Source organism: Ptiloglossa arizonensis, chromosome 4, assembly GCF_051014685.1.
Source record: "Ptiloglossa arizonensis isolate GNS036 chromosome 4, iyPtiAriz1_principal, whole genome shotgun sequence".
Classification (NCBI taxonomy): Eukaryota; Metazoa; Arthropoda; class Insecta; order Hymenoptera; family Colletidae; genus Ptiloglossa; species Ptiloglossa arizonensis.
Window position 1 is genome coordinate 8,059,939 of NC_135051.1, and position 18,175 is coordinate 8,078,113.

General features: G+C 42.8%; 2 protein-coding genes across 4 annotated transcripts; both read right to left on the minus strand.

Annotated features, from left to right (window-relative positions):
• Window positions 1-245: 245 nt before the first annotated feature.
• LOC143145956 (lysyl oxidase homolog 3) lies at window positions 246-10,519 on the minus strand. Its single transcript, XM_076309831.1, has 8 exons — window positions 9,854-10,519; window positions 6,953-7,099; window positions 6,187-6,474; window positions 5,322-5,528; window positions 4,598-4,895; window positions 2,082-2,210; window positions 1,812-1,935; window positions 246-905 (listed from the first exon to the last, which is right to left on the minus strand). Exons 1-8 carry the CDS (start codon window positions 10,056-10,058, stop codon window positions 783-785), a joined length of 1,521 nt encoding a protein of 506 aa, XP_076165946.1. The 5' UTR covers window positions 10,059-10,519; the 3' UTR covers window positions 246-782.
• A 5,131-nt stretch (window positions 10,520-15,650) lies between these two features.
• On the minus strand, window positions 15,651-16,822 carry LOC143145587 (uncharacterized). Of its 3 annotated transcripts, none has more exons than XR_012991731.1 (3): window positions 16,415-16,822; window positions 15,975-16,154; window positions 15,651-15,780 (listed from the first exon to the last, which is right to left on the minus strand). XR_012991731.1 is itself a non-coding variant. In XM_076309110.1 (3 exons), exons 1-3 carry the CDS (start codon window positions 16,777-16,779, stop codon window positions 16,118-16,120), a joined length of 342 nt encoding a protein of 113 aa, XP_076165225.1. In that variant the 5' UTR covers window positions 16,780-16,811; the 3' UTR covers window positions 15,918-16,117. The 3 variants fall into 3 exon arrangements, 2 of the variants coding, with proteins under 2 accessions (XP_076165225.1, XP_076165224.1); XM_076309110.1 differs by lacking the exon at window positions 15,651-15,780 and having other exon boundaries at window positions 15,918-16,154; window positions 16,415-16,694; window positions 16,755-16,811; XM_076309109.1 differs by lacking the exon at window positions 15,651-15,780 and having other exon boundaries at window positions 15,918-16,154.
• Window positions 16,823-18,175: the final 1,353 nt, after the last annotated feature.

An 18,175-nucleotide genomic window follows, 5' to 3' on the forward strand; every position in this document is an offset into this window, starting at 1 on the left:
CAATGACAGTAAACAGCAATGCCTAATAAGAAACAATACAGTATTTCGTAAATGTAAACATACATAGGGAAGAAAGTGTAAGAGGTTTTGTTGTAGACAAAAAAGAAAGAAAAAAACAATAGTACCGTACTCACAATTTTTAATGACACGGAGGTTATTATTCCTAGATATAGAAATTATAATTACGAATTTCTGGTCGCGTCTATGGCAGAGTTTAAATTATTCTAGAGACAAGTATTTCCAAATCTCGGCAAAGTTCAATGTTTAACTTTATTCGTGAGTTATTGTCGATTATAAATAATTACTGATAAACTTATCGGATCCCAAATATTTTCTACTTTCCAGTCGTCGTCGAAATAGGTTTACAATAATGTTTGTTTGAATTACTTTATCGTAGTTCGTGTACCCTAAATCTGATTCGTTGTGTTCACGAAAATTTTACTTTGTTTCACTGTCTAAAACAGTTCAAATTGACTACGACTTTCTTCACGTTCCAATGTGTCCACGACACCATTGAACACGAGGAATCGCGATGTTTCGACGAAAGCAGCCGCCTCGTTACACGACCAGTGTGTTTTGCTCAAAACTGTCGCCGAAAAGGCGCTGCAATTAAGGACACGGTACGTTTAATTCGAGCGAACTTTATTTACGAGCACCGCGTGAAAAGCAGACAGATTTTAATTAATAAGCGACGATAACGAAGGGTATCGTTTGGGGCTTCGATTCCTTCTTTTTTTTCCCTCGTTGAATCACGACGCCTGGCATTATCATAACGGCTCGTGTCAAGGCCGACCCATGACGCAACTGTGCACGGTGGCAAAAGTTTCCGTGTAAAGCAGACGACAAATCGCCGCGTTATTATCAAACGACATCTCGCCCACTTTGAACTCCGGATTTACTGCGACCTGAAAACGTAAATATTGTTCGATTATCGTTCCCTCCTATGGCATCGCAATTGTCCGGCTTCTCGATGGATTTTACGGATCGTGGTCATTTATTATTTATCATTATTATTCTTGCTGTACGTTTTTATTGTGTACATACATCGGTGACTTCAACCTGACTTCAATTTTATTCGCACGCACAGTATGGAAACGGCTCCCGTTCAATGCGTTTCTATTAACGTCATTCTTACGGACAGATCGCAACAACCGATTATGATCTCCTTACCGTCGAATGTTTTCGTTACGCAATCGTTTTTCAACTCTTCCGAGGCGCTGCATCCAACGCAAATCTTTTTTCTTTGTTGTTATTATCATCGACTACGTAACTAACGATCTTGCACGTTCACAATGCAACCATAGATTTCTTTGTTTCGAACGAATCATGTAATTCGACATTGATATTCGTAATTCTAAAATATTTTGTAAGGAAGCTTGTTAACAATAACGATATCCATGACGGGCTGTATGTGTACTTTTTTCCAACAAATTATTTCAATTAAGTAATTACCGTTTACACTAATCGAGCATACAATCTAACCTCTTTTCGACGGCCGAGAACAAGCCGTATGTACAAATTCGATAGTTGTCAATTAATGTCAATAGTCAATCGTATACATGCGGACAGTACCGAAGAGATTAATATTCTTTCGATATCTGATCAATTTTATTTATTTATTTAACGATCAATGTACATAGCGATAATATTTGAATAACTATTAATTACCGAAATTAAAACTATCGGTTCGAGAACACGGTTCAGAAGCTTTCGTTGCGTGGAACTTTCGCGAATGTAGTCGGTTAGCAGCGGTCATTGCGTGAAACGTGCCGCCACCAAAGCTTTAATAAACGGTAACATAAACACCGTACCTTGAAGGTGTATTGTCCAGGTTGAAGCTCAGATATGTCCACCCACTGGCAATCGATATTGTGCTTGTACACATCGCTGCAGTTCACTGAAATTCCTTGGTCACCGTAATTGGCGCATTTGTACCTGAAATCGTGTACCGTGCGCAATTTAATTGGCGTGCCAATTACACGCGTCGCTGGGACCGCTCGAAAAAAAAATCGCTCGAATCACGTTCCCGTCGACAAGCAAACTCGAAACGATATTCGGTAACGAAGCTGATTGCGTTTTACCTCGGCTCGACCCCCGGCAGGCATTGATTGTCCTCCAAGCAAAAAGACGCTTTGTGCCCCTCGGCGAGCTTCGTCCCGTTCGCATCGAGTACGTCAAACGTTGCGAACACTTCCATCGAGTGGTAATGCCTGTTGTCAACAACGCGCAATGCGGAATTAATGATCGCGCAACGAGTACCATTTCCAGTTTTCAGAACGGCGTTACGATTGAAATCCGTGCTTTCGTGCAACATCCACGGCAAAGGGCTTCTTTCTCTAAGACAAAGGAACGGCGAAACGAACGAACTTATCTTTCGATGGGTGAAATGCGTAAACAATGGATCAGTCACGTGATCGAATCCTCATTGGTCTGCTGTGTCGGCAAGACGCTCTGGTCGGAAGTATCATAGATTCAATGCGCATAGAGTCGATGATCGTGAAAAGACGCGATAGATGATTACACAATCGATGACCAGGGCTGTCACATGCAGGTGTACAGGTTATTCGTCGTGCGCGGGTGGCCAATGAACAGGCCAGTGTTCACATCGGTTAATTGAAAGTTAAAATTTGTTTTTAACGAATGGAATGTTTCATTTCAGAAGTTTCTCGAATCAAGAATAATTAAATTCTATTTATGATCAACCGTGTCACAAGAATATCGAACAAAAAATGTTAGCTTATGGATTATTTTAAGATTTGTGGATCAATGAAGAATTTTGTAACAGCAAAAACTCGAAAGGTGAAAATTATGACCTGATGCGATTAAATTCTTTTATATAAACCGATGTTTATTTTTTAAATCTGTTCGTATTCCATCAAGAATTATTTCGTTAACAAGTTACCGTTTCTTCTTCTTTTACAATTAGTACTCATTGTATATTGTATATGTATATTATTTTAATATTCTTATATATATTTAATATAAATTTTAGTATATGTATATTTTTAATATTTTAAAATTTCCACAAGGGCGATTCGTAATCGCTGATTTATTTATTCAGGTAATAACCCTCAGTTAATACGAACCTTTTCCAATCACGTGTTCTGTTACCCCCACTACGTTTTTACGCGGGAAGAAAAGAGAACCAGCTTAAGATGTAGACGCTGTGCCTTTAAAAAGATTCTCCGTGTTTCTTAGCCCGAAAATTGTAAGTAATTACTTTTTAACACTTTACCTTCCGTTTAACGTTCTTCGGATTACTTTTTAACTCGGTTAAAGCATCTAAGAGCTACTTAAATTTTGTTAAGGTTTTTTTAAGTCGGTAGAAGCATTTAAGAGCTGCTTAAAGTTTGTTAAGGTTCTCAACAAACTTTCTCTTTTGTTCTGTTACGCGTGTGTAGTTTAATTCACGGCTGTATGGCATCTTAATGGAATAAAAATAAAATGAAATATAAACATTCACTACGCACGACGAAAGATCGAGGTTCGGCAAGTGTGTAGAATGTTCTGTAACCTAACCTTAATTTTCTTTGAAATCAATTTTCTCGAGCAGTTTCGTACGAAAAAATACTATTCTACTTTAAATATTATTGAATTCTTTTCTTGCTCGGGGATTCTACATCTTTGAATAAAAGTTACAGAACGTTATCATTAAAGGCAGCGAAGTTGGGAACATTAACCGGATATCATTTCCAAGAACACGACTATTCTGCAAAGCTGCCGATGATAAAAATCGAACCACATTGCGCTAAACAGCTTGGAAACTAGCAACGCGACTGGACCGATATTACTTTCATTTCTTTCTTGGAAGAGTTCTACATAACCGTTCGCGATGCGCCCGCCAAGTAACGTAAGACGACGAGATTGCACGAGATTTGAAGTTCGTAAGTCCAATTTCCCGAAAAACGCGCGAAGGTGGGACTCGTCGTCGAAAAAATTAACGAAACGCGAATACAAGCTGTGCAACTCGGAAACGAAACGAAATAGAATCGTTTTCACGAACTTGCTTCGTTATCTTTACTTTTCTCGTGTCTTGATTTTGACGATTATCTTTTCGTTCGTTCGGGATTCTCGATTCTCGTACAGGAACGAATTATCGCTGATTTTATGTTCGTCGAAATCATAACCTAGGTGTTGTCGATTGGTCAGAAATTTGGGACTAGTTGCGTTCCGAAATTTTCGTAAGAGTGCTTGAAAATAATAGACAAAATTATATAACACGAAACAAGTTGTGATCTATCGCAACTCATTCCATAGACAGGGTGAGTCGATAACAATTACCATCTGAAATAACCTGCAATTTATCGATTATTTCGATCGTTCATTTTTTTTTAACGAATCCACGTATTTTTGTTTTCCAGGGAACATTTTCCATTCAAGAAACACAAGATGCCCTTGATGTAACCTTGGAAAAAATTTTGTTCGCCCTATTGGATATATTCCTTTTTAGTAATTATTTTAAACAGCACGTGTTCTTAGACACCTTGTACATCCCTTTTAGTTTCGACTATACTAAAACGCGATTCGTCACGGCCTAATAGCGAAAACAAAATGGCCGTTATTTAATCGTGGATGCCCTCGTCCGTTTATTACTCACATGTGACACATGTGCCATTCCCAAAGGTGTTTCGGAACGGAGGGCCGAAAGTCCGCGGTACCAGCGTTGAGGATCCTCGCGGTAAACCGAAGTAGCCTTCTGGTCTCCAGGTGCCAATTCTCAGACTCTTTTTGCACCTTGTACGCCTGCGAGCCGACGCAATTCTCCTCCATTGCGCACTGTAACCAATAGAGTTGTCTGTCTTCCAGGTGAGCGGTGCGCATCAGCTCGATGTGATCGAACACCAGATCCGGCATCTCCTGATGGCACACGACACTGGCCACGTTCTCGACATTACCTAGGAAAATGAATTATCGCGACAAGTAACGATACTTCCTTGGTGACGCGGAGAAGTCAGGATTGAATATATTGGCCGTTGTAGGTTACCGAGCCCACCCCCCACCACCACGGTCGAATCTTCGATCGCTCGTCGTCTCTTCGCTTCTCCCATTACGTCCAAGGAGACGATCGACGCAAGTATTTTGCTCCCTCCACGGAACGCAAATCTTTCCTATTATCTAATTTTGTCCGTTTCACTTTCTACAAAATATTTTTCTTTTTCTACAAATAATATTCTTCTGGTTGTAGAACGATTCAATTATTCCCGAGGAGAGAGCGAACTAACGGGATCGAATGGTTGAAATTCGTGCGTAAGGGCGCATCCGGTGGACTTCATGGATCCTTGGTCGGGTTTACAAACACTCGACAACGAATTCTCGTGTACCTGGACAGTCGAAAATCCTGTCGTGCAGACACTCGACGAGACTGGTATCGTTCCCGCGACACTGCACACCGCTGACGGCCATCGGCATCCTCTCGCCGCCGAAAAAATTCGTCTGGACGGCGTCGGAGGCGTAACCGAGGCCTAATTGCCGGCAGACCACCGCCGCCTCGAACAGAGACCAGCCGTCGCCGCAGACAACACCCCAATCTGAAACGAAATTACTTCGCCGTGTCTCGTTACAGGTCGTACAACGTTTCCCGTGTTTTCCGTTTCGTCACCTTAGCGAAGAGGATCGCAAGCAATTGTGAACTGGGTGACGGGGGTGTAGCACGCTGCTCGAAGCATCTTTCTTTCCCCAACGAGACATACTTACCAATTGGCTAAATTGTGCGCGACCAAACAATACCATTCGAGCGCACGAAGTGCTTTAGCGTCGAACGGAACTCGCGTAGGATATCAAAGGTGAAAAGTATCGGTACGATAACTCGTTTGTTATCGATTTTATCGAAAATTTCTATACCGCAAGAAATTTACCAAATTTCATTCTCGATCAGTTTCGTCGTACACGTTGTCGCTGTACGAGCAACAACGAACGAGATATCGTACATTTTGCTTTAGCGAGTCATTGGCTCGTGTAGCTTTCGTTGCGTGTTTTTGTATCGATTTTAATTTTCATTCAGGTGGAACGATTGAATTTTGTACGTCGCAGAAGGAGCAAAGTAAAAATGAAACGAATCGAACGAATTGCTCGTTGGACTATGAATTTCTCGATGGACGTGGATGTTCGATCGGATGATTCTTCAATCGCCCTCGTATCGCGAGAACTGGACATCGTCGTTCCACGAGCACCGGGACAAGTATTTACCTGAGTTTCCTAACTTGACCTCGACTCTGCCTTCGGAGTGGATGCGGCCACCGGCCAATCTTATCGCCACTCCCTGCTGATGGATATCGTTGATCCTCGACTTCTCCGGCTTCTTTTTGGGCTTCACCCGCGTTGTCGTCTCCCCCTCCTCGTCCTGTTCACCGCGGGCGCAAATTACACCAGCCGCCTCGCTGCCCTTGCAGTCGGTAGCGCCCCATTCGTCAAACCGGCATTTCGATAGTTCGTCCTCGCTGCCGTCGCAGTACACGTTGTCCAGCCAATATCTTCCTGAAACGGTTTTTTTTTCTCTCGACACGTTAGATCTCCGCGGTCCGAGGTTGCGCGCGCGAACGTAAAACGGATTTCGTGAAAAATTCAATTCTCAAAACTCGTTTCACGAATCAATGACCAACCACTAATAATCATGCGGACACCGATCTTTGTGAGAAAACTATATATAGTCACTTTAACTCCGACTCGACAATGCGTATAATCGTAATAATATTCAATAATCGTGATAATAACGCTGGACAACGACACTGGACCGCAAAGAATCGATCGTTCCGCGTAAACGTACGAAGGCTGGTACAAAGAGACGGAGAATCGAGTGTTGAACGTTTATACTTAATCGTGGTACAGATTTTTGAACTGATTCGAGACAATTGCAGGCGATGTTCGTCCATTGTGGCGGGAACGATGCTATTTATTACGTTCACGGCGCAGAGGGATATGTATTGACCGGAACGAAGAGACAATATTATCTCACTTCTGGCCTGGCCGAAATGACCGTTCGCCGTCGGTTTAATTGCACCGTCGAAGCCTAATTGCCTGCAAACCACATTGGCCTCCAAGTAATCCCATTCGTCGTCGCACACGCCGCCCCATTTCCCGTCGTGAAGTATTTCCACGTTTCCTGTGCACCAAGCGAATTATGTCCTTACAGTTTTCCGGTTCCACTAAACGGTGGCAAAGTTTACGGAGCGCCGCGGAAATTACGCGTGATTCCCACTAGAATTCGAGGGATACTCGTGCTCAAGTGATACTCGCACTGTGCTCAAGACGCGACGAGCACAAGCCGAAAGGGGACGTGAGTGCTCTTCGGTACATTTTTTAGACCCCGAAGGTACTTAAAAGGGATCAATATTATCGAAGGAGAAAATGAGAAATATTGTACCGATAACATTGAGCGGCACGTGCGAGATTCTTAATATTGTTAAGACGATATTTCCAATGTTTCTCTTCATGTATATATTATCGGAAAGTTGTTTCGTTTTTTTTTTTTTTACGATTTTTTTAAAGCGTATAAACATTTGATTAAATTATATACTCTCCATTTTGGAAAACGAAGTTACTTTCCGAACAACCTAATATTTCTATCGCGTGACAACTTCTAATGGATGACAACTGTTGTCCAAGTTGGAATTGAAAAGTAATATATAAAGAAACGAATGCAAACGACCATCGACTGAATAAATTCGTCGTCCTTGTGAATTGTTGCACGATTGAAAAAATACGCGTGGAATATTTTTAAAAGAACCTGTCAAAGTTTCGAAAATATTCGTAATCGTCCGTTGCTGTATATAATTTACGGAAAAAACTTTTGTGCAAAGCGACGCCTCGAAAAAAATTCCACGCGTACTATTTTCGTTACACTTCTATTGACTTGTTCGGAAAGTGATTTCGTTTTTTTTTTTTCGGTGAAAATGAAACACGTTTTTTTTAAAGCGTACAAACATTTTTACTAAATTATATATTCTCCATTTTGGAAGAAAATCTCTTATTTTTTATCGGTGAAAATGAAACACGATTTTTTTAGAGCGTATAAACGTTCGATTAAATCATATACTCTCCAGTTTGGAAAACGAAATTATTTTCCGAAGAACCCAATAGTATACATCGTACATTGGACAATACCTCACGTACGCGTTGCTATACATGGACAGAGCTTCGACGATATCGAACAATTTTTAACTGTTTCGGTACACTTCGTCGAAACGCCTTATCGTCCCTGGTTGATCAATATTGTTGCTTATACTCGACATTGTGGAATCATACGAACCGTGTACGAGTACCGTGAAACGATGTTGTAATAGTTTCGAACGTGAGCGCTAATGGGAATCAAGCTCCGCGCGGTTCAGTTTCACAAGCTCTCTGACGAATTGTTGATAAACAGACAACGGTTATAGACGCGAAGGTTACGATTCGCTATCGATTCGGTAACTGTGAGGCAAGCTTTGTTTACGAGAATCGCGTATTCCTTTGTGTACGTTGCCGTCCTGCGGTGGGAACTGAATTCGTTCGTTAACCCATTTGTATAAATAACCGTACGATTGTAAAACGAAAACGTAGCCGCGGTTAACACTCTTATCCGGCCCGTTGCTTCAATGGTGATTTGTAAAAAAAGATTCATGTAAATTCATCAAGCAACGGCTCGATCGTTGAGCGTTATATTGTTAATATAACAATATTAAGTACGTGCGGTATTGTCCAATGTACGAAGTATATTATTGGGTCGTTCTGAAAGTAACTTCGTTTTCCAAAACGGAGTATCTATAATTTAATCAATCGTTTATACGCTCTAAAGAGATCGTGTTTCACTTTCACCGAGGATAAACGAAATCACTTACCGAACGATTCAATATTTTCTACAAGAAGAAATTTTTATTCGTGGGGTGAGCATTCGCTCCAGAGGATTGTTCGAAAATGTGTGTAACGACTGCAAGAAACAGTAGAAGGAAAGATAACGATGGAATGTAATGTGTCCAATAGGGGGTGGGGGGAGAGAGCAATAAAAATTGACACGCGAATGTCTGGGACGGATTGGTTTCCACACTGTTTTATGGTCCAATTTGACGGTGACCATTCCATCTCACGACTCGCGGTTCTGTGACTACGTGACGTTTACTATGCTGACACACAGTCGTTGACATAAATCATCCTCTGAGTTGACCCCTTTTTAATCGTCATTGCACAACTTACAACGAGTAACGTCGTATAAAACCGCAACGTTTCACGTAACTCCCGTTATTTTCGCGACGGAGATTTATGTAGTTCACGCCTCACCCGACGAAGAGGAAAAGCTACCAACTACTCCGAAAGCCTGTTCGAACTACGAGAAATACACGTACCAAGAATTACGATTTTATTATTTCGTGAGGGGAACAATACTCGACGCAATTTAACCGAACACAGCGTTAACGTATCGACATCGATCGAATTTAAAAAGTTGAAAATCGAATATTAAAAATTTTCTTTTTTTTTTCTTAATTAAAAACAAACGGTTCGCATCTACTAGCTTCGGACGATCGTTTACAAAAGTGAGAAATGGGAATTTCGAGGTTCGTGTAGCGTTCGTTTCGTCGATTCTTTCGTGCCGAGTGACTCGTTGAATAAATATTTAAATACATTAATTTTCTATTAGCATTGAACTCCAATGATAGTCGAATGGAATATCATTTCTTAAATACATTACTTTCAAGTATCCTCTTCTCGCAACCGGCAACAGAGCCACCCTTTCGAACACCTCGGAACCGAAAGTAACCAAATCGAAATTCTATTTCCCAAAAGTGGGAAACGTATCGTCCATTTGTATTTATTTCTATAAACGATTAAGCGAGAGAAGTGTCCTCGAGACAACGCAACAACATCCACTCGAAGGTTCCCTTACCCTCGTGACTGTGCTCGCCACCCACTAGTTTCAACGCGCCATCTTGTTTCTTCAGTTTCCGGAAGTCCTTCTTCAGCTTCTTCACGATCCGCGCCTTCTCGCGCGCCTTGTCCCAGGTGCTGTTGCTCGCTAAGCAAACCTCCAGTATCACCAACATCGTCGACAAACCGAGCAAAATGGATTTCCAACTCGTCACCGATCTCATTTTTCCTCTTACGTAAACGATCACACGGTGTGTACCTCCGTAAACGATCACACGGTGTACCTCCGTAAACGATCACACGGTGTACCTCCGTAAATGATCACACGGTGTCGTTACATCGCGATCTGATCGTACCCCGACACGTTTCTGGTCGTGCTTTCGCAAACCGGTCCCGTTCGTTCGTCGTATGACACGTCGATTAAAAATCGAGCCAAGAGGTATCTTTCTTCAACAAGTAGTCGATCTTCTTGTCGTGCGTGCGCAGATACGCGCCACGAAGAGTCCACGCGCGAGCGAATACGTGTTCGTTGTTAGTTGAATTGCGGCACGTGTATTTCGTGTACCGTTTCCCGGGGTACTGATGTAGGCGTGTGCTGGCGTCGATCACGCAACGCGATCTGTACGCTTCGTTCGCGAGACGAGCATCGCGATCTGGCGCGTGTCGCGTCCGGGATAGAAGTTCTGACGTTTAACAGAGCGGAGAGCTTTTTCTAACGTCCCTTCCTTCTTCGTCTCGTCCCGCGAATGGATTCGACAATCGTGCAACGAGTGTGTTGAGACGTTCGCGTCACTGAACGGGCATCGTTGTCGTCGAGGATACGTGTCGAGTTTGGAGACGTGAGGTCAGCGTGGTCAGCGTGGTCAGCGTAGTCGTTAATTGTGTGAAATAAGAATAGCATGGTCAGTGTGGTCAGTGTGGTCAACGAAGTCAGCGAAGTCAACGTAGTCAGCGTAGTTATTAATTGTGTGAAATAAGAATAGCGTGGTCAGCGTAATCAGCGTAGTTATTAATTGTGTGAAATAGGAATAGTATGGTCAGTGTGGTCAGTGTGGTCAGTGTGGTCAGTGTGGTCAGCGTAGTCAGCGAAGTCAGCGAAGTCAGCGTAGTCAGCGTAGTTATTAATTGTGTGAAATAAGAATAACGTGGTCAGAGTAGTCAGCATAGTCAGCGTAGTTATTAATTGTGTGAAATAAGAATAGCATGGTCAGTGTGGTCAGCGTGGTCAGCGTGGTCAGCGAAGTCAGCGAAGTCAGCGTAGTCAGCGTAGTTATTAATTGTGTGATCCCGTGGGAGTGTTCAAACATCGAGTGCTCGATGATTTCGAGACGCTGCTCGAGTGCTTTGATCGCGAAATGGGCGATTTTGCGTTGTCTATGGACGAATCGGGTCGTGTGTTGTTAATTAATCGTTGTAGGAAGTTTATTTAAATAGCGGTGGTTATACAATAAGGGTGGATAAGGTTCTAGAACATACGTGTATCGAATAATGTATTGGGTTGTTCGCGAGAGTTGTTTCGTTTTCCAAAATGGAGAGTATGTAATTTAATGAGAAGTTTATACACTCGACGAATATCGTGTTTCATTTTCACCGACAAAAAAACGAAATCACTCTCCAAACAACCCAATAGTAGTAGTAGGAACTCAAAACATTGACAAATCGCACAATTAATAACTACGCGGAACATGCTGACTTCGCTGACCACACTGACTTCGCTGACCACGTTGACCACGCTGACTACATTGTTCCTTCGCGACACGACGCGCTTCGACGATTTTCCAACGACTGCTCTTGATTGCCAATAATTGTCCAAACACTTCTTTCGCACCTTATATCCTCACACGCACACATTCCCTTTCATTCTAATTCTTAATCTCTTTCACTCTAAGTCACGTACGCCTAAAATTTCCTAGTACGGCGCTATCTCGATCGCCCTTCTTCCACTCTTCGCTCGCTCGTCTATTCCAAACACTTCGGATTCTCTCAGGACAACACGCAATCCCTTTCATTACCACAATTTTGCCATATCCATGAACGAATTGGGTCATAAGTTATTAATTGATCATTTTGCTCTTAAAGTGTATACCAACAATTATAGGAGAACAGCAAGACTAAATTTCACACATTTGTAATTTAAAATATACAATTCTAAATAATGTGAGTCCTAGATCCACGATGATGGAGTGATCAATGATTTCAAGACCTACCTAGTGGTTTTGCATTATCTATGAACAAATTGGGTCATAAGTTACCAATTGATCATTTCACTCTTAACGTATATACCTACAATTATAGGAGAACAGCAAGACTAAGTTTAACACATTTGTGACTTAAAATATAGAATTGTAAATAATGTGAGTTTTAGTCTACCGTGGCAAACCTGGACTTGGAGGAAGTCAAAAAGCGGGCTCGCAACTTCATTTTTCCCCCCATTGTCGCCGACGAATCCGAAGTGTACTCGAATACCGTCGGTCAGCAGGGCGAACGAAAGGCAACTCGATCCGAAGAAAGAGATCCGCAGCTTAGAAAGCCTCTGCGGCCTGCGAAACGCGGTTCTTGTTACTCGATACACCGGCTCGTATCGATCGTTGTTGCACAATCATCGAACCGATCATTTATACCGTGACCGAAAAATATTTTTTATTAAACGTCTTTGTTACGCAAGTGCGAAGAAAGGTACACGAATGAAATATAGAAAAAGTGTGCAAGACACGAGACGCGCCGAAAACGATGTTATAGAAATATAACCTCGCGAATATGCATCGTGCATACAGTGTACACAAATACGCGTTAAGTGTACGCGGTGCTTAAGAATCCGTAAAAGTGCACGCGACTCTTAAGATTTTCAGCTTAAAAGGAATATCACGAAATTTTATCGTAGCGCCCTCTAGGAGCCAGCGACGAAAGTATCGATAGCTTAATTTTTGAAATTTTGCGCTTCACAGCGATTCACTCGATCGATAAATGAAGATTAATAATATTGATTTTTGTCCGTCGGTTCTTTTCCGTTCCTTCGTTTAATTTCCATTCTGATACAAATTGTTACTCGTTTGTGAAAAAGATTTATAAACGTTCTCAAATTTCCAACCAAAAGTACCACCAAACCACCCTCTTGATCAAGGTTTATACAGTTGTGACAAATATACAGCGGTAGTTCATCAAATTGGATCCGCGGCGGCAGAATCTGGATTAACGAGGATGAAAATATGGTCGATGCACGTTGATTGGGATCGATCGCGAGGTATGTGGCACGAATTAAACCGGAAATCGGTTTAGCGACCGTTTCGACCGAAATTTTCCTGCATCGTGAAGAGTATTATTGGGATTAATTGAACGGAAAAACCAAATTCAAATCATTTTGGTATTTCGCGTGCGATCGACGCCTATTGGCGTTCGTCGCGTATGCTCTCCGAATGGAACCAAGAGATTTCCGCACAGCTTGCGCGGGACGTTCAAATTCGAAATTTCGATTACATCAATAATCAAGTGTACAACCAATCGCAACTATTTCAATATAATTATTGTATTTGGTCTGCATTTGCTCTTCCCTACACGTTCGCGTTTTTTCGATAGTTCAATTTTCGTTAATAAAACACGAAAGTAATACAACACACAGGATTAGGAAATCGGGGCAAGTTTTTGCGTATTTTTTCCGCGATCATCGATCAATGTTCCAACGAAACGAATGTTTTGAAACGTCAGTGATGAACCACGACGCTCGTGAGAACGGGAGCGTGAAATATTTAACGAACAAGAATTTCGTAGGTACGTCCACCGAGTACGTCTCGCGCAATTTTTTCGCCGTTCTCCGTTTGATCGTGACCTCATCGCCGTCGGCGGGATGAGGACATGGCAAAAAATTCTTATAATTCAAGTAACAGGCCGCTTTTGACACGGTTCGTTTCGTGGCGTAACCGCGACGAACACGGCGAACCAATTATCGTAAGCTATTAGTGAAAACGGCCCACGGCAAAATTCTTGACATACTTCTGATACGAGGTGCGCCACCCGAGAGGCCGGAGGGATGAAGAGAAGTTCCTTTTAACTCGGCCGGACCAAGTAGCACGATATTTCGCTGTGAAAATTAAGTTTCGCGGTGGAATGCTTCGAATTACAAGCAAACCTAGCGAAAGCTCGTTGGCGGGAAGTAAATGTGTCTAATGTTGTTACTTTTACCTCACTTATTTTGTTTCTCACATTTTTCTGAAGATACTCCTTTTTTATATGGAGTTTTCCACACGTATTTATCCATGTTTACGCTAGATTCACGATTTTTCGCGAACGAAGATACCAGAATACCTCCTCGATACGATAATCGACAGTGTGGTAAAAATGGTGTCTTTTGTTTTTAAGAAATATCGATTTTTCGCGAACGAAGATACCAGAATACATCCTTGATACCATAATCGACAGTGTGGTAAAAATGGTGTCTTTTGTTTCTAAGAAATATCGTTCGCATCGAATCGATTCGTATCGCAAGCACTTGGTTCGAAACTACTTTTCCAAGAGTGCCTTGACGAGCAGCGCCGTGACTTATATTTTCCACTCGGTGTACAATCTTTGAAAATTCAACGATTGGGAACAAGTCGAAAATTGCGACAATAAAATGTTTTCGGTCGAAGAACGGTGAAGTTATAAGTGGAGCAGAGAAACCGCCTCGGAGGGAGCACAACAGCCCTCTGTAACAATAGCCGCGCTGCGTTATCGATTAATCTGGATATTTGTTTGCATTGCATCGGTCGTTTCGTAACGGACCGGTTACAAAACCGTGTTTACATTTTCATCGAATCGCGATTCTCTCTCTCTCTCTCTCTCTCTCTCTCTCTCTCTCTCTCTCTCTCTCTCTCTCTCCCTCTCTCCCTCTCTCTCTTTGCAATTCCGAGTTAAGGAAAAATGTTGGTTGTTTCCCTAACGATAAAGAACGAAAATCCAAGACAACCGAAATAGCAAGAAACGACCGGGAAGATTTCCACGAGTCGCAAGAACGGATCGATGGTTTTTGTACCGAGCAGCGATGATGGATACCATAAATCGTCTCGCACGCATAATGCGCCGCGTTGCGTATACGCGGCCGGGTGAATTATAGTTCTCGATCCCTTCTAACCGCAACCGCAACCATTAATGACGCGCGTGATCGATGCTCCAGATGCATTGTTGCACGCGTCGCTCCTGAGATTACTCGTTTTTGTGTCGCGCGAAGTGGTGAGGAGGGGGAGGAAGGGAGGTAATTTTAGCGCGCGGGGCACGGGGAGGGAAGTTAGTTTTCGTGACAACTCATTTCGGTCCCTCGATGAACCGTACACTTTGGTAAACGAAGGTTTACTTAATGAATTAACGGTACAAATATGAAAATTAATAAGTGGAATAAAAAATATGTATTCCTTACACCTTTGGTAAACGAAGATGTACTTAATGAATTAACGGTACAAATATAAAAATTAATAAGTGGAATAAAAAATATGTATTCCTTCCACCTTTGGTAAACGAAGGTCTACGTTAATAGAAGAAATAGAAAAATCGATAAGCGAAATAAAAAATATATTTTAATTCTCTAGATACTTTATTCTTCCACAGTGTATTGTTATATTCAATACACAAATTCCTCGAAAAATGTACAATGCTTTCGCAAATTTTAATTTTTCATACATACTAAGTATTATTTTAGTATTATTAATACTATTGAGTATTTCTTTTACTACTTGTATATTTGTATTATTGTACGCATAATTTCTCGTGAGCGAGCCACGATCTCGATTATTAAATCGAAATTAGTGTCGCTCCGCGCGAAATGTGCGCGCCAACGATCGCCGCGTCACTGGACGTTGAAAATTTCAATGGAAACCGGGGTTATTCGCGTCCTTATTCTGCCAGTAGGTCTCGATCGCGCGACAATGTACGCGAAAATGCTTCTGAAAGGGTGCGAGTGGTAGCGCCGCCAGTAACAGCCTGTAAATTGCAGTGACTGGCAACATTTCTGTAGAATCGGCTTACCGACCCTGCGCGCATCTGCGAGACGCTAAGGTTCATCGACATTGTACGTCGTAATTTTCTAGGTTCACGATCATAATTCTCATAAATGATAAAATGGGGATATCGTAACCAAAATGCAATAGACACAATAAAGAAGATATTTCCGATACCTGGGCAAGTGAACACTCTGTTTCTTCTGCAACGTGTAATTGTTTCAATTGTCGAGTTCTCATATATTTTTCAATGCGGGAGAAAATGATTCTTCGTTGATATTTTTGTTCGGGACAACGTGGATATAAGTTTCCGTGCGCAACTATATTTTCACTTCGACAAAATCGAGACAAAAATTCCTATAATTAGGGGAAACGTGAATAAATATCCGTATAGGGTTTGACTTCGATGCATTTCATTCTTCGAGCTCGTGATTAAAGCCCTTAGGCGTTGGTTTCGGTAGGATTATGAAAAGCAAGTTCAAATTTACCGCGCCAACAAATTAGCAAAGATGGCGGCCACGGGGATCACACCCGCGGTCGGTATCCGAAGACGAGCCTAGGGACTCTACCACGCCCAATCGCAGTTGTCCGCGCGTCTATTGGTGTCTCACTCGTACCGATTGGGGTAGCAACGTCGCTCGGTATCCCAACGCGCTCCTTCCTCCCCACCCCACCTAACCTCTTCATTCGCGGCGGTGCATCGCGACTCGAAACGGAGCATGCCAGTCAGTCGGTTTTTATCCAGCGGACGGGACGGTGCGCGGCGGTTTGGCGCGAGTGGCAGCGGGTTCATACGATCGGACAGTACGAACCGTCCCGTAAAACGGGAGAAAGACGTCCGCACTTCTTCGCGGTATCGTCGGCTCGGACAAAGCGTGTCGTGCATGTGTGTCGAACCTAGAACGGATGCAGGAGTGTGTGAGACTTTCCTCGTGGTTACGGAAGAATCGAAGCTACCAGCGGAGGTGCAGCGGTCGGCCATTGCGCTTTCTTCGTGTCGCCGTTACGACCGCGCGGTGCTCTGCTATCGGTGTGTTACATTATACTGGGTGTACCGACACCGTACGTGCGTCCTCCCTTCTCCACTCCGAGCTCGCCTTATCCCTCTAGAAAGCGTCGTACGATCGTTTACGCCCGTCTCGTGTTTCACGAAAACGACGTCGCGCTGACTCGTGCCCTGTGACGTGCACTACACCGTATGTCGCTCCGTCGGTAACGGCGTCTCTTTCTTCGTCCCGTCTTTCTTTTTGCCTCATTTTCTCGTATTCTTTTTCATCTCCACCTTCTCGAAAACTCGTGCACGTCTAACCGCGCGCCTCACACCCACATACGATTAGACAAGATAACCTTCATCGAACGCATCCATCCGTTTCGAGTTGTTCACATCGCGTGTTGTCTCGTATGACAGTTTTCGACCCGGCGCGGCGTCTCGTGATATCCCACGTTTTGTTGATGAGAATATTTCGGCGGGCTTCCCGAGTCCCTTGCACGGTTTTTTTCGTTCTAGCGTTTCCAAGTTCATGGTCGAGCAGATGTTACGATCTCCTTGTAACGTAACGTCTATTTACATGTCACTGTCACCGTATTAACGTGTTCGGTCGTCTTTGTAATTGCTCTCGCTCTTACAAGGGAAAAAGAGCGCGTGGGTAATGCGAACCGGTGTCAAAAGCTGTTCGACCAAAATTCTCCGACATAAGTGTTTCCAGTTTGCGGCGGACAATGGGTTCCCTCTATTCTCGCGTTTGATTTTTCAGTTCGATGTACACGCACAAGAGGTGGTTTGTGCGCGAAGCATGCATCGTCACAATGTCTCTCGATTCGCGGGCAAAAGTTCGCTCGCTCGTTCGTTCGTTCTCATTCAATGAACTCGTCCGTGCTGCCATCAGTGTTCATTGTTTCTCATTCAATCGCCCCTTTCATTCGCAAGCTTTTCGCATCCTCTCGTTATATTGCCATCACGCCGCGTGCTTTTTCGGCGCGGGTACCTCCGGGTTCCTTCTCTTGGATAGTGTACCGTTACCATAAAAATTCGGCTTTGTTCTGAAGTAGAAAAGAGTGGCCTCCACGGTCGTCGAACGAGGTTTCCCGACGGTCAGGTAATACACACGGACGTTTCATCTTTCGACATTCCATTATGACAGCGGTGATTTCCACCGGAATATTTTAAAATATTTTTAATATTTCGAAAGCGAGAAATATCAAGAAAAATTACTATATATTCGCCGACACCGAATCACCAATTTCCTCATCTCAGTTTGTACGGGCTCGTAAGCATGCGTTTGTTGCATATTCAAAAAAACTTAACTTCACTATCGGTAAAAGTGTTTTGAGAACATCGAGGATCATTTCATTAAATATGACACGCAATCTCGGTAATT

What these genes read in the sequence shown, in the direction of transcription:
- LOC143145956 (XM_076309831.1), bottom strand. Translation starts at nt 10,058, where the DNA reads ATGAGATCGGTGACGAGTTGGAAATCCATTTTGCTCGGTTTGTCGACG. An exon ending in TGGCGAGCACAGTCACGAGG is followed by an intron (nt 7,100 to 9,853) that starts GTAAGGGAACCT and finishes CTTGGTGCACAG; the next exon opens with GAAACGTGGAAATACTTCAC. An exon ending in GAATGGCACATGTGTCACAT is followed by an intron (nt 2,211 to 4,597) that starts GTGAGTAATAAA and finishes TGTTGACAACAG; the next exon opens with GCATTACCACTCGATGGAAG.
- LOC143145587 (XM_076309109.1), bottom strand. Translation starts at nt 16,779, where the DNA reads ATGGCCGACCGCTGCACCTCCGCTGGTAGCTTCGATTCTTCCGTAACC. An exon ending in CGACGTTGCTACCCCAATCG is followed by an intron (nt 16,155 to 16,414) that starts GTACGAGTGAGA and finishes CCCTAATTATAG; the next exon opens with GAATTTTTGTCTCGATTTTG.